The sequence below is a fragment of the Lissotriton helveticus genome, chromosome 4_1, assembly GCF_964261635.1.
Source record: "Lissotriton helveticus chromosome 4_1, aLisHel1.1, whole genome shotgun sequence".
NCBI classification, from domain to species: Eukaryota; Metazoa; Chordata; class Amphibia; order Caudata; family Salamandridae; genus Lissotriton; species Lissotriton helveticus.
In genome coordinates, this window is record NC_136063.1 from 9,573,322 (window position 1) to 9,600,262 (window position 26,941).

The following is a 26,941-nucleotide window of genomic DNA, read 5'->3' on the forward strand; positions in this document are numbered from 1 at the left end:
GTGTAGCAGGAGTGGCAGCAAGAGCAACACAAACTTTCACTAGTAAGAGATAATTCATTCTACTATTCAGCAGCTTTCTCACGATCATTGTCATGGAAGTTTTCATCCTTATCAGGAACGCAACAAAACCAAATGAAATGATTTCGCTTTGTTCAAGAGAGGCTGCAGTACCTTGTGTGTTTGGGAAGCATGAAATGTTTTTTTTCTGATCTCGTTAAATATGCGGAAGTGGCTGAAGTGACAGTTTACACCTGCTAGGAGGGTGAATCAATGGTTTTGTTTTCAGAGAGCTTTGCAGATGCTGTGCAATGCTCAAAAATATACCCATTGTTTATTTAGCTGAACAGAGAGCAAGTTAACATTTGCAGTTAATTACTATTTTGAGTCCGGCTCTGTGCCACAGCGTGTATGCTGGTGTAAACATTGTTTTATGTTGTAATACCCCTCCTTTATCCTGCATAATATTTGCCATTTCTATCTGTTTGTTCCTGTGATGCTATGTCTGACTAAAAGCTCCTTCCTGTTTTCTTCTAGTGCATAATCTGGAAGTGGTGTTGATGGGTCAAGGATTGCCACGCAGTGGGCATGATAAGAATGAAGAATGACGGGAGTATGGGAGTCGGACTGTGGATGGAGTTCTCCGTAGTGAACTTGTTGCTGCATGCTGCTGAGGTGGTTTACAAAATCAGAAAGTGACTGTGATGGTGGTTCATCCACTGCCAAATACTCTGCATGACAACTGCAGGGAGTGTGTGTCACCTTATTCCCCTAGATAGTACATGGCAGTCATGTCGTCCGTCTTTATGACGATTGCTTTGTGCTGAATGCCCCGAACCATGAATGACCAGAAGTTTGAGGTGATTCATGTGAAGACCCTGCTGCTGTTGTGTCCATATGCCCTAGACTTGTGGGTTTGGAACTGCAATCACCATCCTGAAATCCTGAAAGTGAAGCGTTCGTGGTTATGGTGGTCACCTGCAGAATGCGGTCCATTAAAAGACTTCCCCGCAACAGTCTGTTGCGTTCCATCCCTGCACACAGCTGGCACATATCAACACTAGATCTTCTCAGTGGCCCTCCAACCTGAGACCATTGTGCTGATAGGCACTGTTGAAGAGGACACATGTGCAGTCTGGCATGGGGGACTATGGCTATGCAGGAGGCCACCAAGCATCACTGGTCTGACTGTGAGAAGATTAAGGGTGGGCAGAGTACTACTACACAGAATTCCATGAAGTTGAACAAAAACTCAGTGAATTCCGCAACTTCGCTTCGTGGGACTCCCAATTAATAAAACAAATACTTTTGGTAAAATAACAAGTATCTCTGTCTTTACATGCTAAAATGCATATAGTCATTTCACAATAGTGAAGATGAAAATTTAGCAAGCAGTGAGAGAGTTGATGATTTTGGTATCCTCCCTAACCTAGGAAGAAAACCAAGCAGATGCCTTGAAAACAAAGAGCACATCTTGCTGAATGATTCGTTGGTGGTCCCATCCTCTTAGGACCACCCCAAGCACAGTTATGAGCAAAAATACAATCCCAACCAAAGGCCCTGCAAAGCATTATGGGACAAGATTAGCAGTGGGCAGTGAATATTATAGTATTCAATATCAAAATAATTCTACAAAGAGCTGCAGTTTAACTAGTCGTTACGAGGTGTCCCTCACGAGTTAAATGCAAAAGCATTGAAATTATTACATCAAGCTGCAGTTCCACTAGTCGTTACTAGGTGTCCCTCAGGGGTCAAATACAAAAGTATTGAAAGACCCTTTCATGAAGCTGCAGTTCCACTATTTGTTACTAGGTGTCCCTCAAGAGTCAAATGCAACAGCATCTTTGGTTTGGAACACAATAATAGAATACTTTGAACTATATGTTTATTGTGTAATACGTTTGATTCTGTGATGAAGTCAGACGTTTATAAATATTTTGGAACAAGTGACTTTTCAAAACACCTTGCCTGCCTGAACTTTCAGCCGGCTAATTAGCATTAGCCTGAAATCAGCTGGCCCTTGTCAATGCTTTTCCTTATGAGGTGTGAACATTGATCCCAGAGCAGAGTAGTTTCAGAGGGACAGTTTGGAGGGTTTAGGTTCTTCATTCACCCAGATGTAGGGTGAGGCTTCTCCATTAATAAAAAAAATAAAAATAAAATCTTTATTCATTTTACGCACAACACAACATACAGCTGTAAATACGTCATAATAGAGCATAGCATATCGCACATCTCCATTTGCATTATTGTGCCCACAGGGTGTGGGGGGCTAACCGCCATACTCTACATTACTACCAATCAGTGACGGCATTATTTAACCTCAGAAATTAACAACAGATGTTTCTGTACAAAGCTGTATCAAAACCAGACCTTAAAAGAAATAAACTATTAAACTTGATACCACCTTACTAGTGTGCCTGCCCTATATGTGGCAAGAATGTGTACCAGCTGAATGTGCATCTTGTGCGGAGTGCAAGCTGTCTGATTCCTGCTCTAGTGGGTGCTACAATGGGAGCAAGGTAGGGGAGGAATTAGGCAGAGCAGATGTGACGCTATACATGTGAGTGTGGCCTTGGCAGGACGAACGTGTGAGACAGTTGTATCTGATTATCACGCCCAACTGTGTACGGCCCATCTCTCCTCCTATATACATGCCCCAATATGGGTGTATGAGAGAACTCAATTAAGCTAGTCATGCACGGCGTCAGTGCTATCATTGTGTCGCCCACAGTCCTGTGTGCCACGAAGTTTGGATTCTATGGTAGTTACATAATGTTACCAATCTACGGGCTGTGCTCAGGCCATTGGTCGTGGGGGCTGAGACTGCAATGTGTCGTGTTCGGCCACTAGGGCACGCCGAAGAGCGAGCAGCCAATGTCTAGTAGATGGGCCAGTCAGGGACTTCCAGGCCATGGCCAGAGAGCGTTTGGCCTGAACCAATGCCAGGTCAATGAATTTGTTGAGGTTCTTACGGCATGCATTCCTCTTTGTAATGCCTAACAGGTAGTGTGTACCCTGAATTGGAATTGTGGTACCCATTGCCGCTGCCATTACGTCAGAGACCATCCCCAAGTGGGTTCTGATGCGGGAGCACGTCCAAACCATATACAAGAAGTCAGCGCCTGTGTTGCTGCACCTGGGGCAAATATCTGTGGAGGTCAGGTACATACGAGCCAGCCTGTGTGGGGTTAAGTATGTGTGATGCAAATAGTTGAATTGCTTGAACTTCGGGTGGGCATTCATTGAGATGGTCTTGGGGTTTCCAAGACATTGCTGCCATTGCTCGTCTGTGATGTCGGTAGAGAGCGCTCCTGTCCAGAATGTGCATAATGGGGACAATGAGGGGGCCGTGTCCATAGGCCACTGGAGCTGGGCAGGTGCATAATAAGTGATCGCCTTCCCCAGATTACTGTCTATCAAATCAGACGGGGAGTGGTAGACCTGGACACCCAACTATTTAAATGAATCACACACTCTGACAAGTGGGGCAGGAGGCTGTTGCTGCCTTTGTTCAGGCTTGTCCATTCATAGTTAACTGTAGAGAGACACCTAGGGAAAAAAGACTTTTGTTTCCTGGGATCCCTGTGGGGAGCCTGGCACTGGCTCAGTATCACAGTATCGCTCAGCACCAGCTTGGTGAAGCTGAAGAGGAAACTGCTCATTGACATAAAGACACTCCTGGTTGGAATAGCAGACACATATTCCCAAAACTACTCTTCACATGACACAAGACGTTGAAAAGTGAGCCTCGATGATCCTTAGACCTTTGCCCTGGCGTTGAGCTAATCTATTTCTGGGCAGCACCTTTCATGTTCTACAAAGGCTTCTCGCAGTTTGAGGGGATTTATATTCGAGAACCCTTTGTTTAATTTGTTAGTGGCAGAATGTTCTAATAGCCTTATAGCCCTTCGTGTCAGGACTATACGGCTATGAAAGTCCTGCTGTTTCGTTAAAGACCCTCGCCTTCGGCTCGGGCCTTTAACGATTCAGCGGGCCTTTAATAGCCGGTATAGCCCGCTACGGCGGGCTATAAGGCTATAATATTGTTTTCGTTTCCAGGCAGAGTGAGGACCAAAGGAAGAAAGGTGCAATATCAGTTTTGATTATTATGTAGAATCCCCAGGGAAGCCTCCACCCCCCAGAATTTTGCTTCTTATGCTATTCTTTATCATATTTTAAGATTTATTTTTTCAACTGAAAATTTGCCCTGAAGCAGTCACCTGTGATAATCATTCAGAATTGATTATTGCAAATTTTAAAATTAATGCTTCCTCTATTGCGTTGTGTTCGGTTGCACCAAACCCCTGCAAAGGTTCCAATAGAATTGGAGCTGTTTCTTTTCACCTCTCACTGTCCTCACTAAAGACCACATATTCTAAGACAGGGGAGACAGTGGAAGAAGCAGGGAAAAGGGAATAAGATAACAGAGAAAGCAGAGACACAAGACTTAACCATCTGCCCGCCACTTCTAGGGCCAATAAGGTCTGTAGCTTACATTACAGACTTAAATAGAAGCCTCAAGTATCTTGTTATAGGGTTACTGAATATACTTGTCCTTCTGAATAGGTATGCCTTAGCAATCTGTAAAATAACCAACTCATTATGCTTCAGAAAGTGACTGGAAACATTGAGTGACTGTGCTCAAAGATTTCTCAGAAGCCCAGAGCTAGTGCTATTAAAAGTCAAGATTCTGAATATCAAGGCTGTGAAGACTTGATTCCACCTCACGCCTCTTTGATTCACCAGCAGGCAATCCCAGTGTTTCAGGTTTCATTTTTTTCTTTGTGTTCTCCCTTAGTAACGTTCCTTCTATCTTGCTCTTTCTATTCCTTCCCTCTTTATAGGTTTTATTTTTTCTTTCTTGCTTTGGGTCAAAGTCTGTTGAGGAAATATAATGACAGTCCCTAAAGATGTGTGCCGTTGGACGCACCGGCAATCATCTACAACACCAGCTCAAATTAAGCACTGCTTTTGTGCACAATAAGTCCTGTCTGTACTGAACTTCTACAAACTGAAAGATAATGAAAACCTATTCTATTTGTTGACTCCCTACAATATATACAGACTGGGAGTCTAATACCTTGTACATAACGTACACATTTTTCTTGAGAATTTGTTGTGTTCTTTCGCGGAGCATAACATTTCAATCTTAAAAGGGTAGATTGTTATTCCCCAGTCTTTAAGGTTCAAAATAAACGTGCCAGAAATGTGTTCAATGTTTGTTTTCAATGACACACACCTTCTTTATACTCTACGAGAGAGGGCAAGTGGGCTTGGCACTTATAAGCCAACATTCCTGTAGCAAGGTCCTAGCTGCACTATGGTCCAAGTTATGCTTCAAGATCTAAGGTGGCCGCTGTTGCAAGTGTGCCCTTTCTGCGAGGACATACCAGATTTTGTATGCCTTCTTTTGCTGAGCTCTTTTTGTTGGATTTATAACTCTGTGCACTTTAACCCTGCTGGCCAGTGATAAAGTGCTTGGACTCTCCCCTATAAACATAATAAAATTGGCACAGCCATCATTGGCACCTTTAATCCCTTCCATGCTTGTGACGGAACCTCTCTGTCACGAGCCACGGGCAGGCTGTGCTCATGACTCAGTGGTTCCGTCATGCCGCGCCGACTCTGCCCAAATGGCACGGATTCCCCGCCTGTGCGGGCAAATTAGTGAGTGGGCAGAGCGGTGACAGAACCACTCCGTCATAAGCACAGCGCCCTCGTGGCTCGTAACGGAGTGGTTCCGTCACAAGCATGGCGGCCCCACACGACCCCTCATCCCCCCCAGTGCTGCGGCGGAATTACCTCCGTGGCCAATTTTATTTTCTTCTAGGTCCCTAGTATATGGTGCTATCCGTAACCAGGGCCTGTAAAGTAAATGCTACCAGTGGGCAGCACTCATTGTGCCAGCCACAAAAGTAGAACTGTCAAAAAAGCCATTTTGATCTGGCAAAATGAATAGTTTGTCAGGCCTAAACCTTCCTTTTTTAGGACTTATAAGTCAACCCCAAGGTAGGCCTTAAAAGCGCATATGGTAGGGTGCATGGTATTGAAAAACCACCAAAGTTGCTTTTCATTTTGGCAAGCACGGCTTTACCATATTACAAAACCGTGCTTGCCAAAAAGCATGTTAAGGGCTTACTTTAGTTAGGAAGGAGCTGGAGAAACATTTCAAAGACTCCTTTTAATAGGAATTTAAAATCTAGCTTAATGGTACATTAGGGTAGTCCATTACTAATTTGGAAATATACTTTTGGAAAGTTGTCATTTTCCTGCCTAAACCAGAAAGGCTTTGCCGCCAGTGTTCAATGCCACCTGGCTGTTGATTGGCTCTTCTGTGAGTGGGGCGGGGACTCCACCCTTCAAAGGATAGGTTGGGTCTGTGCCCAGTTCCTTCCTGAGCTTCAAAGAATGTCTAACTCAACATTGGCAGATGAAGCTCACATCTCGACCCGCCTCCCCTGTGTCTCTCTAGTCAAGATGGCACCAAACCCAGTGGGGGTAGAGGAACTGATCAGAACTGGTTTAGAGGGTGGGCAAATACTTGCCTTCTACCTACAGGCTGGAACTGGGCGTAGAGTGGACCCTACAGATCTGTCCTCAGAACACTCATGGGCCTGTATGGTTCAGAAGAAGGACTGTCCTGCTGTGTGAAGAAACTGAAGGAGGACTGGACATGCTTGCCTTGAACCTTGGACCCCAGAAGTTACTCAGTGGTGAATTAGCTGACCTATCCGAGCTACAGTGACACAATGAGCTACCAGAGGTCTTACTGGGCTCTGCTGGAGTAAGTCCTACCCTTAAGTTGTGCTCCCAGGTCCTGGACTCATTGCTGGTGCTTTTGTCCTGCCCACACTACAAAAGTTGGGAACTTTTCAACAGAGAAACAGTGAGAGACTGTGAGTACCATCAAGTCCTAGCTGTTGTCGTTGAACCGCTGGTCGAGTTCAACTTGCTGGTTTGCCCTGCTGAAGGAGATCTGACTTCTAGAAAAGTGTAAAAGTCCAAACGTACACATCTTAAGCAGAAGTGATGAACGTTGTAGATTTACCTAAATAGGCAATCAGTAAGAACCACCTGGTATACAATATATCACTGTGAGGAACATCAATGAATAAAACAATGTTATTACTACTCAGATATTACTTTAACCCGTTCGCTGCTGCCGACGGCCGCACCCGTTTCTTTGAACGTTCAGCACTGGCGCTGAACGTTCGAAGCAGCAAACGGGTTAAAAGAAAGAAAAAAATACAACCAAACCTAAATATATGTATGTATGTTACTTATTAACCCTTAAAGTGTTCTGCAGTCCTATACTACTCGAGAAGATGGGTGTAAATAAAACAGTCATGCTGTAGTATTCAGCTCAAAGTGCATGATGCCAGTGTGGCTAAAAAACAAATTCCCCTTCCTGCACAGGCAGTTCAAGACACATTAGCTCTATCTGCTAATGTCAAGGTGGTTAAATGGTCTTTGCGTGAGGTGAAAATCTGCTGGGATTTAACATCCTTCACTTCTGCCTTTAATTTGGAATATTTAAGACATTTCAGAATGTACACAGTCAAATGATCTTTAAAGCTATCTCTCTGCTTGACATTTATAGTACTGCCAATCATGTTATGGCATTCTAAAGCCTATTGCAAAGTCTTTTTAAAAAAAACAAGAGAATACTTGTCTTTGCCCTTGTGTGCAACTTGCTACGACTGTTAATCCAGGCAGTAGCAGTAGACATGGGCCAAGTCCATATCAACGGCTCATAGCTATGACTGGCCCCATAAGGGCTCAGTGTGAATAATACAGAGCATCACTGTTCAGCATGAAAAAGGGTCTGTGCAGGTTCATTTTAGAGATAGCCTTCCATTTCAGGAGCAAAGTCCTGGTAATGGCCTCCATTTCAGGAGCAAAGTCCTGGTAATGGCCTCCATTTCAGTAGCAAAGTCCTGGTCATGGCCTCCATTTCAGTAGCAAAGTCCTGGTAATGGCCTCCATTTCAGGATCAAAGTCCAGGTAATGGCCTCCATTTCAGGAGCAAAGTCCTGGTAATGGCCTCCATTTCAGTAGCAAAGTCCTGGTAATGGCCTCCATTTCAGTAGCACAGTCTTGGTAATGGCCTTCCATTTCAGGAGCAAAGTCCTGGTAATGGCCTCCATTTCAGTAGCAAAGTCCTGGTAATGGCCTCCATTTCAGTAGCAAAGTCCTGGTAATGGCCTCCATTTCAGGAGCAAAGTCCTGGTAATGGCCTCCATTTCAGGAGCAAAGTCCTGGTAATGGCCTCCATTTCAGGATCAAAGTCCTGGTAATGGCCTCCATTTCAGTAGCAAAGTCCTGGTAATGGCCTCCATTTCAGTAGCAAAGTCCTGGTAATGGCCTCCATTTCAGTAGCAAAGTCTTGGTAATGGCCTTCCATATCAGGAGCAAAGTCCTGGTAATGGCCTCCATTTCAGTAGCAAAGTCCTGGTAATGGCCTCCATTTCAGTAGCAAAGTCCTGGTAATGGCCTCCATTTCAGGAGCAAAGTCCTGGTAATGGCCTCCATTTCAGTAGCAAAGTCCTGGTAATGGCCTCCATTTCAGGAGCAAAATCCTGGTAATGGGTCCATTTCAGTAGCAAAGTCCTGGTAATGGCCTCCATTTCAGGAGCAAAGTCCTGGTAATGGCCTCCATTTCAGTAGCAAAGTCCTGGTAATGGCCTCCATTTCAGGAGCAAAGTCCTGGTAATGGCCTCCACTTCAGGAGCAAAGTCCTGGTAATGGCCTCCATTTCAGGAGCAAAGTCCTGGTAATGGCCTCCATTTCAGGAGCAAAGTCTTGGTAATGGCCTTCCATTTCAGGAGCAAAGTCCTGGTAATGGCCTCCATTTCAGTAGCAAAGTCCTGGTAATGGCCTCCATTTCAGCAGCAAAGTCTTGGTAATTGCCTCCATTTCAGGAGCAAAGTCCTGGTAATGGCCTCCATTTCAGTAGCAAAGTCCTGGTAATGGCCTCCATTTCAGCAGCAAAGTCTTGGTAATGGCCTTCCATTTCAGGAGCAAAGTCCTGGTAATGGCCTCCATTTCAGCAGCAAAGTCCTGGTAATGGCCTCCATTTCAGGAGCAAAGTCCGGGTAATGGCCTCCATTTCAGGAGGAAAGTCCTGGTAATGGCCTCCATTTCTGGAGGAAAGTCCTGGTAATGGCCTCCATTTCAGGAGGAAAGTCCTGGTAATGGCCTCCATTTCAGGAGGAAAGTCCTGGTAATGGCCTCCATTGCAGGAGCAAAGTCCTGGTAATGGCCTCCATTTCAGTAGCAAAGTCCTGGTAATGGCCTCCATTTCAGCAGCAAAGTCTTGGTAATGGCCTTCCATTTCAGTAGTAAAGTCCTGGTAATGGCCTCCATTTCAGGAGCAAAGTCCTGGTAATAACCTCCATTTCAGGAGCAAAGTCTTGGTAATGGCCTTCCATTTCAGGAGCAAAGTCCTGGTAATGGCCTCCATTTCAGTAGCAAAGTCCTGGTAATGGCCTCCATTTCAGCAGCAAAGTCTTGGTAATTGCCTCCATTTCAGGAGCAAAGTCCTGGTAATGGTCTCCATTTCAGGAGCAAAGTCCTGGTAATGGCCTCCATTTCAGCAGCAAAGTCTTGGTAATTGCCTCCATTTCAGGAGCAAAGTCCTGGTAATGGTCTCCATTTCAGTAGCAAAGTCCTGGTAATGGCCTCCATTTCAGCAGCAAAGTCTTGGTAATTGCCTCCATTTCAGGAGCAAAGTCCTGGTAATGGTCTCCATTTCAGGAGCAAAGTCCTGGTAATGGCCTCCATTTCAGCAGCAAAGTCTTGGTAATTGCCTCCATTTCAGGAGCAAAGTCCTGGTAATGGTCTCCATTTCAGGAGCAAAGTCCTGGTAATGGCCTTCATTTCAGGAGGAAAGTCCTGGTAATGGCCTCCATTTCTGGAGGAAAGTCCTGGTAATGGCCTCCATTTCTGGAGGAAAGTCCTGGTCATGGCCTCCATTTCAGGAGGAAAGTCCTGGTAATGGCCTCCATTTCTGGAGGAAAGTCCTGGTCATGGCCTCCATTTCAGGAGGAAAGTCCTGGTAATGGCCTCCATTTCTGGAGGAAAGTCCTGGTCATGGCCTCCATTTCTGGAGGAAAGTCCTGGTAATGGCCTCCATTTCAGGAGGAAAGTCCTGGTAATGGCCTCCATTTCTGGAGGAAAGTCCTGGTCATGGCCTCCATTTCAGGAGGAAAGTCCTGGTCATGGCCTCCATTTCAGGAGCAAAGTCCTGGTCATGGCCTCCATTTCAGGAACAAAGTCCTGGTCATGGCCTCCATTTCCAAGTTCATCTGCTGTCATTCTCTCAACGCAAAATGACTCGCTTTGTCTGCTAGGTATTTTCTTGACAATGTTCCTTCGCACAATGCTTTTGCATCACATAGAACACATGACTGTATTAGAACAACACTTGGACCTAGTTACCGATGGAAGCATGCCCGCCATTGAAATTCTGATAAAGTCTCCTACAATCCTTTGTCAATTCAGAGGCCTCCATTGAAATGAGTTTTTCAGAAGCTAATACTTCTGAAGTAGCTGCATCACAGTACATAAAAGTAATATTCTTGCACTCAGCATGACTAAAAGTGTTTAGAAAAACATATAAAGTGATTCCCCCAAAAATAACATTTTTAAAAATAGCCTCATTGCAAATTCTGAGTAGTATTAACTTTGAGTTCTGAAATTCAAACGCATTGATAGCTTACTTAATACTGGAATAGAGTCATGGATATAGGTGTGGTACAGGTGAGTGTACATCATATATCTAAAGGTCATGAAAGCATTGAGAATCAACTATAATGAAAAATAACGGCCTTTCAATTCACTTACTTGACATTCTTTTTATTTCCTTTGGAGACTGATTAAGAGAGACCTGAAATAAACTGCACAGTATATTTATTTAATGTAGTGGACAAACCATGAATACATTAAAAAGCATTGGCATAGCAGACCCTCACACACCCCCAGCAGACCCTCACACACCCCCAGCAGACCCTCACACACCACCAGCAGACCCTCACCCACCCCAAGCAGACCCTCACACATCCCCAGCAGACCCTCACACATCACTAGCAGACCCTCACATACCACCAGCAGACCCTCACACACCCCAAGCAGACCCTCACACACCCCAAGCAGACCCTCACACACCCCAAGCAGTCCCTCACACACCCCCAGCCTACCCTCACACACCCCCAGCAGACCGTCACACCCCACCAGCAGACCCTCACACACCCCAAGCAGACCCTCACACACCCCAAGCAGACCCTCACACACCCCAAGCAGACCCTCACACATCCCCAGCAGTCCCTCACACACCCCCAGCAGACCCTCACACACCCCCAGCAGACCTTCACACATCCCCAGCAGTCCCTCACACACCCCCAGCAGACCCTCACACACCCCCAGCAGGCCGTCACACCCCACCAGCAGACACTCACATACCACCAGCAGAGCCTCACACACCTCCAGCAGACACTCATATACCACCAGCAGACCCTCACACACCCCAAGCAGACCCTCACACACCCCAAGCAGACCCTCACACACCCCAAGCAGACCCTCACACACCCCAAGCAGACCCTCACACATCCCCAGAAGTCCCTCACACACCCCCAGTGGACCCTCACACATCCCCAGGAGACCCTTACACACCAACAGCAGACCGTCACACCCCACCAGCAGACACTCACATACCACCAGCAGACCCTCACACACCCCAGCAGACCCTCACACACCCCAAGCAGACCCTCACACACCCCCAGCAGTCCCTCACACATCCCCAGCAGACCCTCACACACCCCCAGCAGACTTTCACACACCCCCAGCAGACCCTCACACCCCCCCAGCAGGCCCTCACACACCCCCAGCAGACTTTCACACATCCCCAACAGACCCTCACACACCTCCAGCAGACCCTCACACACCACCAGCAGACTCTCACACACCGCCAACAGACCCTTACACACCACCAGCAGACCCTCACACACCCCCAGCAGACCCTCACACCACCAGGAGACCTCACATACCCCCAGCAGACCCTCACATACCCCCGGCAGACCCTCACACACCACCAGTGTACTCTCACACACCGCCAACAGACCCTCACACACCCCCCAGCAGACCCTCATATACCCCCAGCAGACCCTCACACACCCCCAGCAGACCCTCACACACCCCTGCAGATCCTCATAAACCACCAGCAGACCCTCGCACAACCCCAGCAGACCCTCACACCACCAGGAGACCCTCACATACCCCCAGCAGACCCTCACATACCCCCAGCGGACCCTCACACACCACCAGTGTACTCTCACACACAGCCAAAAGACCCTCACACACCCCCCAGCAGACCCTCACATACCCCCAGCAGACCCTCACATACCACCAGCAGACCCTCACATACCCCCAGCAGACACTCACACACCCCCAGCAGACCCTCACACCACCAGGAGACCCTCACATACCCCCAGCAGACCCTCACACCACCAGGAGACCTCACATACCCCCAGCAGACCCTCACATACCCCCGGCAGACCCTCACACACCACCAGTGTACTCTCACACACCGCCAACAGACCCTCACACACCCCCCAGCAGACCCTCATATACCCCCAGCAGACCCTCACACACCCCCAGCAGACCCTCACACACCCCTGCAGATCCTCATAAACCACCAGCAGACCCTCACACAACCCCAGCAGACCCTCACACCACCAGGAGACCCTCACATACCCCCAGCAGACCCTCACATACCCCCAGCGGACCCTCACACACCACCAGTGTACTCTCACACACAGCCAAAAGACCCTCACACACCCCCCAGCAGACCCTCACATACCCCCAGCAGACCCTCACATACCACCAGCAGACCCTCACATACCCCCAGCAGACACTCACACACCCCCAGCAGACCCTCACACCACCAGGAGACCCTCACATACCCCCAGCAGACCCTCACACACCCCCAGCGGACCCTCACACACCACCAGTGTACTCTCACACACCACCAACAGACCCTCTCACACCACCAGCAGACTCTCACACACCGCCAACAGACCCTCACACACCCCCAGCGGACCCTCACATATGAGCAGCAGACCCTCACATACCCCCAGCAGACCCTCACACAACAGCAGACCCTCACACACCTCCAGCAGACCCTCACATACCCCAGCAGACCCTCACACACCTCCAGCAGACCCTCACACACCACCAGCAGACCCTCACACATCCCCAACAGACCCTCACACACCTCCAGCAGACCCTCACACACCACCAGCAGACTCTCACACACCGCCAACAGACCCTTACACACCACCAGCAGACCCTCACACACCCCCAGCAGACCCTCACACCACCAGGAGACCTCACATACCCCCAGCAGACCCTCACATACCCCCGGCAGACCCTCACACACCACCAGTGTACTCTCACACACCGCCAACAGACCCTCACACACCCCCCAGCAGACCCTCATATACCCCCAGCAGACCCTCACACACCCCCAGCAGACCCTCACACACCCCTGCAGATCCTCATAAACCACCAGCAGACCCTCACACAACCCCAGCAGACCCTCACACCACCAGGAGACCCTCACATGCCCCCAGCAGACCCTCACATACCCCCAGCGGACCCTCACACACCACCAGTGTACTCTCACACACAGCCAAAAGACCCTCACACACCCCCCAGCAGACCCTCACATACCCCCAGCAGACCCTCACATACCACCAGCAGACCCTCACATACCCCCAGCAGACACTCACACACCCCCAGCAGACCCTCACACCACCAGGAGACCCTCACATACCCCCAGCAGACCCTCACACACCCCCAGCGGACCCTCACACACCACCAGTGTACTCTCACACACCACCAACAGACCCTCACACCCCCCCAGCGGACTCTCACATACCCCCAGCAGACCCTCACACACCCCAGCAGACCCTCACACACCCCAGCAGACCCTCATGCACCACCAGCAGACTCTCACACATCGCCAACAGACCCTCACACACCAGCAGCAGACCCTCACACACCCCCAGCAGACCCTCACACCACCAGGAGACCCTCACATACCCCCAGCAGACCCTCACATACCCCCAGCAGACCCTCACATACCACCAGCAGACCCTCACATACCCCCAGCAGACCCTCACACACCCCCAGCAGACCCTCACACCACCAGGAGACCCTCACATACCCCCAGCAGACCCTCACATACCCCCAGCGGACCCTAACACACCACCAGTGTACTCTCACACACCGCCAACAGACCCTCACACACCCCCCAGCAGACCCTCACATACCCCCAGCAGACCCTCACATACCACCAGCAGACCCTCACATACCCCCAGCAGACCCTCACATACCACCAGCAGACCCTCACATACCCCCAGCAGACCCTCACACACCCCCAGCAGACCCTCACACCACCAGGAGACCCTCACATACCCCCAGCAGACCCTCACATACCCCCAGCGGACCCTCACACACCACCAGTGTACTCTCACACACCGCCAACAGACCCTCACACACCCCCCAGCGGACCGTCACATACCCCCAGCAGACCCTCACACACCCCCAGCAGACCCTCAAACACCCCAGCAGACCCTCACACACCCTAGCAGACCCTCATACACCACCAGCAGACTCTCACACACCGCCAACAGACCCTCACACACCACCAGCAGACCCTCACACACCCCCAGCAGACCCTCACACAACCAGGAGACCCTCATATACCCCCAGCAGACCCTCACATACCTCCAGCGGACCCTCACACACCACCAGTGTACTCTCACACACCGCCAACAGACCCTCACACACCCCCCAGCAGACCCTCACATACCCCCAGCGGACCCTCACACACCACCAGTGTACTCTCACACACCACCAACAGACCCTCACACACCCCCCAGCAGACCCTCACATACCCCCAGCAGACCCTCACATACCACCAGCAGACCCTCACATACCCCCAGCAGACCCTCACATACCCCCAGCAGACCATCACACACCCCCAGCAGACCCTCACACCACTAGGAGACCCTCACATACCCCCAGCAGATCTCACATACCCCCAGCGTACCCTCACACACCACCAGTGTACTCTCACACACCTCCAACAGACCCTCACACACACCCCAGCAGACCCTCACACACCCCAGCAGACCCTCATACATCACCAGCAGACTCTCACACACCGCCAACAGACCCTCACACACCACCAGCAGACCCTCACGCACCCCCAGCAGACCCTCACACCACCAGGAGACCCTCACATACCCCCAGCAGACCCTCACATACCTCCAGCGGACCCTCACACACCACCAGTGTACTCTCACACACCGCCAACAGACCCTCACACACCCCCCAGAAGACCCTCACATACCCCCAGCAGACCCTCACATACCTCCAGCAGACCCTCACACACCACCAGTGTACTCTCACACACCGCAAACAGACCCTCACACACCCCCCAGAAGACACTCACATACCCCCAGCAGACCCTCACATACCACCAGCAGCCCCTCACATACCACCAGCAGACCCTCACACACCCCAAGCAGACCCTCACATACCACCAGCAGACCCTCACATACCACCAGCAGACCCTCACACACCCCCAGCAGACCCTCACATACCACCAGCAGACCCTCACACACCCCCAGCAGACCCTCACATACCCCCAGCGGACCCTCACACACCCCCAGCAGACCCTCACATACCACCAGCAGACCCTCACACACCCCCAGCAGACCCTCACATACCCCCAGCGGACCCTCACACACCCCCAGCAGACCCTCACATACCCCCAGCAGACCCTCACACACCCCCAGCAGACCCTCACACACCCCAGCAGACCCTCACACACCCCAGCAGACCCTCATACACCACCAGCAGACTCTCACACACCGCCAACAGACCCTCACACACCACCAGCAGACCCTCACACACCCCCAGCAGACACTCACACCACCAGGAGACCCTCACATACCCCCAGCAGACCCTCACATACCTCCAGCGGACCCTCACACACCACCAGTGTACTCTCACACACCGACAACAGACCCTCACACCCCCCAGCAGACCCTCACATACCCCCAGCGGACCCTCACACACCACCAGTGTACTCTCACACACCGCCAACAGACCCTCACACACCCCCCAGCAGACCCTCACATACCCCCAGCAGACCCTCACATACCACCAGCAGACCTTCACATACCCCCAGCAGACCCTCACACACCCCCAGCAGACCCTCACACCACCAGGAGACCCTCACACACCCCCAGCAGACCCTCACATACTACCAGCAGACCCTCACATACCACCAGCAGACCCTCACATATCACCAGCCGACCCTCACACACCCCCAGCAGACCCTCACACACCCCCAGCAGACCCTCACATACCACCAGCAGACCCTCACATACCACCAGCAGACTCTCACACCCCCCCAGCAGACCCTCACATACCACCAGCAGACCCTCACATACCACCAGCAGACCCCCACATACCACCAGCAGACCCTCACATACCCCCAGCAGACCCTCACACACCCCCAGCAGACCCTCACATACCACCAGCAGACCCTCACACACCCCCAGCAGACCCTCACACATCACTAGCTGACCCTCATATACCACCAGCAGACCCTCACATACCACCAGCAGACCCTCACATACCACCAGCAGACCCTCACATACCCCCAGCAGACCCTCACACACCCCCAGCAGACCCTCACATACCACCAGCAGACCCTCACACACCCCCAGCAGACCCTCACACATCACTAGCAGACCCTCACATACCACCAGCAGACCCTCACATACCCCCAGCAGACCCTCACATACCACCAGCAGACCCTCACATACCCCCAGCAGACCCTCACATACCCCCAGCAGACCCTCACACACCCCCAGCAGACCCTCACATACCCCCAGCAGACCCTCACACACCACCAGTGTACTCTCACACACCGCCAGCAGACCCTCACATACCACCAGCAGACCCTCACATATCACCAGCAGACAGTCACACACCCCCAGCAGACCCTCACACACCCCCAGCAGACCCTCACATAACACCAGCAGATCCTCACATACCACCAGCAGACTCTCACCCCCCCCGAGCAGACCCTCACATACCACCAGCAGACCCTCACATACCACCAGCAGACCCTCACATACCACCAGCAGACCCTCACATACCCCCAGCAGACCCTCACACACCCCCAGCAGACACTCACATACCACCAGCAGACCCTCACACACCCCAGCAGACCCTCACACATCACTAGCAGACCCTCACATACCACCAGCAGACCCTCACATACCACCAGCAGACCCTCACATACCACCAGCAGACCCTCACATACCCCCAGCAGACCCTCACACACCCCCAGCAGACCCTCACATACCACCAGCAGACCCTCACACACCCCCAGCAGACCCTCACACATCACTAGCAGACCCTCACATACCACCAGCAGACCCTCACATACCACCAGCAGACCCTCACATACCACCAGCAGACCCTCACATACCCCCAGCAGACCCTCACACCCCCCCAGCAGACCCTCACATACCACCAGCAGACCCTCACACACCCCCAGCAGACCCTCACACATCACTAGCAGACCCTCACATACCACCAGCAGACCCTCACATACCACCAGCAGACCCTCACATACCACCAGCAGACCCTCACATACAACCAGCAGACCCTCACATACCCCCAGCAGACCCTCACACACCCCCAGCAGACCCTCACATACCACCAGCAGACCCTCACACATCACTAGCAGACCCTCACATACCACCAGCAGACCCTCACATACCACCAGCAGACCCTCACATACCACCAGCAGACCCTCACATACCCCCAGCAGACCCTCACACACCCCCAGCAGACCCTCACATACCACCAGCAGACCCTCACACATCACTAGCAGACCCTCACATACCACCAGCAGACCCTCACATACCACCAGCAGACCCTCACATACCACCAGCAGACCCTCACATACCACCAGCAGACCCTCACATACCCCCAGCAGACCCTCACACACCCCCAGCAGACCCTCACATACCACCAGCAGACCCTCACACACCCCCAGCAGACCCTCACACATCACTAGCAGACCCTCACATACCACCAGCAGAACCTCACATACCACCAGCAGACCCTCACATACCACCAGCAGACCCTCACACTCCACCAGCAGACACTCACACACCCCCAGCAGACCCTCACACATCACTAGCAGACCCTCACATACCACCAGCAGACCCTCACATACCTCCAGCAGACCCTCACATACCACCAGCAGACCCTCGCATACCACCAGCAGACCCTCACACACCCCCAGCAGACCCTCACATACCCCCAGCGGACCCTCACACACCCCCAGCAGACCCTCACATACCACCAGCAGACCCTCACACACCCCCAGCAGACCCTCACATACCACCAGCAGACCCTCACACATCACTAGCAGACCCTCACATACCACCAGCAGACCCTCACATACCACCAGCAGACCCTCACATACCACCAGCAGACCCTCACATACCACCAGCAGACCCTCACATACCCCCAGCAGACCCTCACACACCCCCAGCAGACCCTCACATACCACCAGCAGACCCTCACACACCCCCAGCAGACCCTCACACATCACTAGCAGACCCTCACATACCACCAGCAGAACCTCACATACCACCAGCAGACCCTCACATACCACCAGCAGACCCTCACACTCCACCAGCAGACACTCACACACCCCCAGCAGACCCTCACACATCACTAGCAGACCCTCACATACCACCAGCAGACCCTCACATACCTCCAGCAGACCCTCACATACCACCAGCAGACCCTCACACATCACTAGCAGACCCTCACATACCACCAGCAGACCCTCACATACCACCAGCAGACCCTCACACACCACCAGCAGACCCTCACATACCTCCAGCAGACCCTCACATACCACCAGCAGACCCTCACACACCCCCAGCAGACCCTCACATACCACCAGCAGACCCTCACACACCCCCAGCAGACCCTCACACATCACTAGCAGACCCTCACATACCACCAGCAGAACCTCACATACCACCAGCAGACCCTCACATACCACCAGCAGACCCTCACACTCCACCAGCAGACACTCACACACCCCCAGCAGACCCTCACACATCACTAGCAGACCCTCACATACCACCAGCAGACCCTCACATACCTCCAGCAGACCCTCACATACCACCAGCAGACCCTCACATACCACCAGCAGACCCTCACACACCCCCAGCAGACCCTCACACACCCCCAGCGGACCCTCACACACCCCCAGCAGACCCTCACATACCACCAGCAGACCCTCACACACCCCCAGCAGACCCTCACATACCCCCAGCGGACCCTCACACACCCCCAGCAGACCCTCACATACCACCAGCAGACTCTCACATACCCCCAGCAGACCCTCACACACCCCCAGCAGACCCTCACATACCACCAGCAGACCCTCACACACCCCCAGCAGACCCTCACACATCACTAGCAGACCCTCACATACCACCAGCAGACCCTCACATACCTCCAGCAGACCCTCACATACCACCAGCAGACCCTCACATACCACCAGCAGACCCTCACACACCCCCAGCAGACCCTCACACACCCCCAGCGGACCCTCACACACCCCCAGCAGACCCTCACATACCACCAGCAGACCCTCACATACCACCAGCAGACCCTCACATACCCCCAGCAGACCCTCACACACCCCCAGCAGACCCTCACATACCACCAGCAGACCCTCACACACCCCCAGCAGACCCTCACACATCACTAGCAGACCCTCACATACCACCAGCAGAACCTCACATACCACCAGCAGACCCTCACATACCACCAGCAGACCCTCACACTCCACCAGCAGACACTCACACACCCCCAGCAGACCCTCACACATCACTAGCAGACCCTCACATACCACCAGCAGACCCTCACATACCTCCAGCAGACCCTCACATACCACCAGCAGACCCTCACACATCACTAGCAGACCCTCACATACCACCAGCAGACCCTCACATACCACCAGCAGACCCTCACACACCACCAGCAGACCCTCACATACCTCCAGCAGACCCTCACATACCACCAGCAGACCCTCACACACCCCCAGCAGACCCTCACATACCACCAGCAGACCCTCACACACCCCCAGCAGACCCTCACACATCACTAGCAGACCCTCACATACCACCAGCAGAACCTCACATACCACCAGCAGACCCTCACATACCACCAGCAGACCCTCACACTCCACCAGCAGACACTCACACACCCCCAGCAGACCCTCACACATCACTAGCAGACCCTCACATACCACCAGCAGACCCTCACATACCTCCAGCAGACCCTCACATACCACCAGCAGACCCTCACATACCACCAGCAGACCCTCACACACCCCCAGCAGACCCTCACACACCCCCAGCGGACCCTCACACACCCCCAGCAGACCCTCACATACCACCAGCAGACCCTCACACACCCCCAGCAGACCCTCACATACCCCCAGCGGACCCTCACACACCCCCAGCAGACCCTCACATACCACCAGCAGACTCTCACATACCCCCAGCAGACCCTCACACACCCCCAGCAGACCCTCACATACCACCAGCAGACCCTCACACACCCCCAGCAGACCCTCACACATCACTAGCAGACCCTCACATACCACCAGCAGACCCTCACATACCTCCAGCAGACCCTCACATACCACCAGCAGACCCTCACATACCACCAGCAGACCCTCACACACCCCCAGCAGACCCTCACACACCCCCAGCGGACCCTCACACACCCCCAGCAGACCCTCACATACCACCAGCAGACCCTCACACACCCCCAGCAGACCCTCACATACCCCCAGCGGACCCTCACACACCCCCAGCAGACCCTCACATACCACCAGCAGACCCTCACACACCCCCAGCAGACCCTCACATACCCCCAGCGGACCCTCACACACCCCCAGCAGACCCTCACATACCACCAGCAGACTCTCACACCCCCCCAGCAGATCCTCACACACCCCCAGCAGATCCTCACACACCCCCAGCAGACCCTCACATACCACCAGCAGACCCTCACACACCCCCAGCAGACCCTCACACACCCCCAGCGGACCCTCACACACCCCCAGCAGACCCTCACATACCACCAGCAGACCCTCACACACCCCCAGCAGACCCTCACATACCCCCAGCGGACCCTCACACACCCCCAGCAGACCCTCACATACCACCAGCAGACTCTCACATACCCCCAGCAGACCCTCACACACCCCCAGCAGACCCTCACATACCACCAGCAGACCCTCACACACCCCCAGCAGACCCTCACACATCACTAGCAGACCCTCACATACCACCAGCAGACCCTCACATACCTCCAGCAGACCCTCACATACCACCAGCAGACCCTCACATACCACCAGCAGACCCTCACACACCCCCAGCAGACCCTCACACACCCCCAGCGGACCCTCACACACCCCCAGCAGACCCTCACATACCACCAGCAGACCCTCACATACCACCAGCAGACCCTCACATACCCCCAGCAGACCCTCACACACCCCCAGCAGACCCTCACATACCACCAGCAGACCCTCACACACCCCCAGCAGACCCTCACACATCACTAGCAGACCCTCACATACCACCAGCAGAACCTCACATACCACCAGCAGACCCTCACATACCACCAGCAGACCCTCACACTCCACCAGCAGACACTCACACACCCCCAGCAGACCCTCACACATCACTAGCAGACCCTCACATACCACCAGCAGACCCTCACATACCTCCAGCAGACCCTCACATACCACCAGCAGACCCTCACACATCACTAGCAGACCCTCACATACCACCAGCAGACCCTCACATACCACCAGCAGACCCTCACATACCTCCAGCAGACCCTCACACACCCCCAGCAGATCCTCACACACCCCCAGCAGACCCTCACATACCCCCAGCGGACCCTCACACACCCCCAGCAGACCCTCACATACCACCAGCAGACCCTCACATACCACCAGCAGACCCTCACATACCCCCAGCAGACCCTCACACACCCCCAGCAGACCCTCACATACCACCAGCAGACCCTCACACACCCCCAGCAGACCCTCACACATCACTAGCAGACCCTCACATACCACCAGCAGAACCTCACATACCACCAGCAGACCCTCACATACCACCAGCAGACCCTCACACTCCACCAGCAGACACTCACACACCCCCAGCAGACCCTCACACATCACTAGCAGACCCTCACATACCACCAGCAGACCCTCACATACCTCCAGCAGACCCTCACATACCACCAGCAGACCCTCACACATCACTAGCAGACCCTCACATACCACCAGCAGACCCTCACATACCACCAGCAGACCCTCACATACCTCCAGCAGACCCTCACATACCACCAGCAGACCCTCACACATCACTAGCAGACCCTCACATACCACCAGCAGACCCTCACATACCACCAGCAGACCCTCACATACCTCCAGCAGACCCTCACATACCACCAGCAGACCCTCACACATCACTAGCAGACCCTCACATACCACCAGCAGACCCTCACATACCACCAGCAGACTCTCACACACCCCCAGCAGACCCTCACACACTCCCAGCAGATCCTCACACACCCCCAGCAGACCCTCACATACCACCAGCAGACCCTCACATACCACCAGCAGACCCTCACATACCACCAGCAGACCCTCACATACCTCCAGCAGACCCTCACATACCTCCAGCAGACCCTCACATACCACCAGCAGACCCTCACACATCACTAGCAGACCCTCACATACCACCAGCAGACCCTCACATACCACCAGCAGACCCTCACATACCTCCAGCAGACCCTCACATACCACCAGCAGACCCTCACACATCACTAGCAGACCCTCACATACCACCAGCAGACCCTCACATACCACCAGCAGACCCTCACATACCTCCAGCAGACCCTCACATACCACCAGCAGACCCTCACACATCACTAGCAGACCCTCACATACCACCAGCAGACCCTCACATACCACCAGCAGACTCTCACACACCCCCAGCAGACCCTCACACACCCCCAGCAGATCCTCACACACCCCCAGCAGACCCTCACACACCCCCAGCAGACTCTCACACCCCCCCAGCAGACCCTCACATACCACCAGCAGACCCTCACACACCCCCAGCAGACCCTCACACATCACTAGCAGACCCTCACATACCTCCAGCAGACCCTCACATACCACCAGCAGACCCTCACATACCTCCAGCAGACCCTCACACACCCCTAGCAGACCCTCACACATCACTAGCAGACCCTCACATACCACCAGCAGACCCTCACATACCTCCAGCAGACCCTCACACACCCCCAGCAGACCCTCACACACCCCCAGCAGACCCTCACACATCACTAGCAGACCCTCACATACCACCAGCAGACCCTCACATACCACCAGCAGACTCTCACACACCCCCAGCAGACCCTCACACACCCCCAGCAGATCCTCACACACCCCCAGCAGACCCTCACACACCCCCAGCAGACTCTCACACCCCCCCAGCAGACCCTCACATACCACCAGCAGACCCTCACACACCCCCAGCAGACCCTCACACATCACTAGCAGACCCTCACATACCTCCAGCAGACCCTCACATACCACCAGCAGACCCTCACATACCTCCAGCAGACCCTCACACACCCCTAGCAGACCCTCACACATCACTAGCAGACCCTCACATACCACCAGCAGACCCTCACATACCTCCAGCAGACCCTCACACACCCCTAGCAGACCCTCACACATCACTAGCAGACCCTCACATACCACCAGCAGACCCTCACATACCTCCAGCAGACCCTCACACACCCCAAGCAGTCCCTCACACACCCCCAGCCTACCCTCACACACCCCCAGCAGACCCTCACACACCCCAAGCAGTCCCTCACACACCCCCAGCCTACCCTCACACACCCCCAGCAGACCCTCACACACCCCCAGCCTACCCTCACACACCCCCAGCAGACCCTCACATACCTCCAGCAGACCCTCACATACCACCAGCAGACCCTCACATACCACCAGCAGACCCTCACACACCAGCAGACCCTCACATACCACCAGCAGACCCTCACACACCCTCACACACCGCCTGGTGCCCTGGGCGCAGCTTTGGCGCACACACATGACAATTAAATACACTACTGATGCCGGCAGCCCTCACGTGCACACTGTCACCCAAGACTGCCGCTTCCAAGGCCCACCCTGCAAACGCTACAGAGTGCTAGACACACACACTCGAGCCATGCCTTCCCCCTGTTGTAGCCTCACAATCTAGGCATGATTTCTGCTATTCAAGCCTCTTGACCCCCAGATTGCCCGAGGGCAGTGACACACAGTGCACCGCTCACCTGCTGCAGCCGCCTCCTGCCTCGTCCGTCCGTCTGTGACTCCTCAAGGACAGACAGACGTCGGGTCCAGAGAGAGCCCTGCCCGCCCCGCCCTCACAGGGCGCAGTACCACTGGCGGCCACTCGAGGGCGCCAGGAGTCCACGCCATGCGCGCACTCTCACTCTAGCGCCTGTATGCAGCTCTGCAGCGCTTTGCAATCCATCAAAGGCCTTTAACCCTTCCGTGGTCCGGGCTTCACATATCTGGATATCTGTACACATCACCCCTGGAGCCCCCTGGTCGAGTTTCATCCTCAGAGCCAGGCCCAGGCTTTAATCACCTCTCACGCCGCAGCTAACAAGGAACCGTCGCTTCTTGAGGTGAGACCTCCTTTCCTGGTGAAGAGGGGCCCCTCGGACTTCAGTCTCTGTCACTTGTTTTTCCTCCACGAATCCCCCTCCGCCTGGCCCCTGCCCCCTGGCCCCCGGCCCCCGGCCCCCGGCCCCTGGCTCTGTATAATGTGCATCCACTTTCACGGTATTTGATTAAACCTTTTATTTACGGTTCCGGATGTCAGAACAAGACCTGTTTATTATTATTTCGAAACACTGCCATAGTTACCGAGTTCCAGACTGCCCATGTCTGACATTGCCACGCCGCAGTGTGTGTGAGTGACGTCCCACGGCCAAAACGCGTCATATCTCAAGTGTCAAATTATGGAGGCTATTAAAACAGATAAACAGCGTAAATTACCCCCTTTCATCAATATCGCTCTCTCCAAAAGCCCTTTTTAGTGGCTAAACTGCACAGTGTGAACTCCTGGCTACACAACTTTACCCGTCTGTGTGAGCTGTTCTGTTGGAGGGAGTGGTTTAGCCCATGTCCACTTCCTCTGCAGGGGTGTTCCGTGTGCACCCCCTCCTGAGTGAGTCCCGATAGTCATAACTTGTGACGTAGGGACAGAGGGGCAGATTTACAAGGACGTGCCGGAGTATGGCAACTCAGGCCCTTTGGCTGCACCGCGCTGCGACACTTTCAATGCACCGGGATGCGACATATTTACAAGAATATGTCGCATCTCTGCGCTTCCCCCTGCGCTGGCGCACAAACTGCAGCCAAGCGCCGGCGCAGGCACCCTTGCACCATGGTGCAAGGATGCCTGCGTCGTGGGGAGATTGTTTTTTGTGCAGGAAGTTGCACCTTCCTACACAAAAGCAATCACTAAAGGCTTTTTCCTCTTTCAATGCGTGCTGTGGAACGCAACACGCATTGAAAGAGGAAAAAAGAAGGAGAAATGAAAACGTTTCTCCTCATTTCGCCTCCCTATGCCTACCGACGTAGCATTCACTCGCATTTCCAGATTTACGGTTCCTCGTAAATCTGGACATGTGTCTCGTTCCTTGGGTGTTGCAAGAGCACGCACAGCAACACCCATGGAACGCCCCTTTCACGCAAAGAGCTGCATGTAAAGGGGCCGTATTTACAAGGGCAGGAAAAGCCACACAGGGTGGCTTTTCCTGTCCTTGTAAATATGGAGCAGGAAAATACGCCACCAGTACGACAAAAAAAGTGACGCACTGGTGACGCAGGCGGCTTGCTTTGCCCATCCCAGAAGCCGGCCTGCTGCTCCAGCGGATTCATCCTCGATGGCCTGAATAACTGCTTAGGCCTCATGCAGTCTTCCTCCCCCCCTCTCCAGGTGCAAAAAAGGGGGCGTGGCTGAATTTACATTATTCTGTGGCAGTTTGAGCTTTCTCCTCCCATTGCAGAGGACGTATTTGATGGCGTTTCCTTCCGCTTCGCACCAACAGTGTTCCTAAGCTGCCCCAGGTCGGTGACCTCCGCTCATACCTTCGGACATACACACGTGCGGCAACGCCTTGCTGTACACGTGGGACTTGCTGGGAGACATCTTGGGCTGATTTTGGTGCACACCATGTGTAATAAGAGACAGTAAGAGAGGAGGTGGCCTAGCAGCTAGGGCGGTCGACCTCGAATCTGGGGAACCGGGTTTGAGTCTTGGCAATGATGCTGAGCATCCTGTGATTCTGGGCAAATCACTAAGGGGCTTATTATCAAGAAATTGCGATAAATATCTCAAAGCGAGCTCAGCGCTGTTTTACTTATCGCAAGCTATTGCTGGATTCCATCACTGAGTTAGCGCGTTATCATCAACGCTTATCTCCTAGGCGATAAAAAATCCAGCGACAGCGGTGAAATGCATGAATATTGCTGTAAATCCAGCGATAAAACCTCAGCGATAGAGAAATCCTTGATAATACGCCATGGTGGACGTAGCCTGACAATCCACCTCCCATTGATGAGATGGCTAAATCAGATTTTTTTGAGGTGTTATAATCCGGTCAAAACTGCGGTTAGCGGGACTTTTTTCATGGCTAC

The 26,941-nt window shown here is 53.2% G+C and overlaps 1 protein-coding gene across 2 annotated transcripts in view; it reads right to left on the bottom strand.

The window, feature by feature from the left end:
• The window catches only part of LOC144826898 (GTPase IMAP family member 3-like), a 77,255-nt gene extending 52,636 nt beyond the window's left edge, over positions 1 to 24,619 (bottom strand). For both annotated transcript variants that reach the window (XM_078685360.1, XM_078685358.1), the window contains exons 1-2: positions 24,562 to 24,619; positions 10,846 to 10,898 (exon numbers count right to left, since the gene is read on the bottom strand). In XM_078685360.1, the coding sequence (XP_078541486.1) occupies positions 10,846 to 10,852 (7 nt within the window). In that variant the 5' untranslated portion in view covers positions 10,853 to 10,898; positions 24,562 to 24,619. The remainder of the gene's footprint in view (positions 1 to 10,845; positions 10,899 to 24,561) is intronic.
• Positions 24,620 to 26,941: the final 2,322 nt, after the last annotated feature.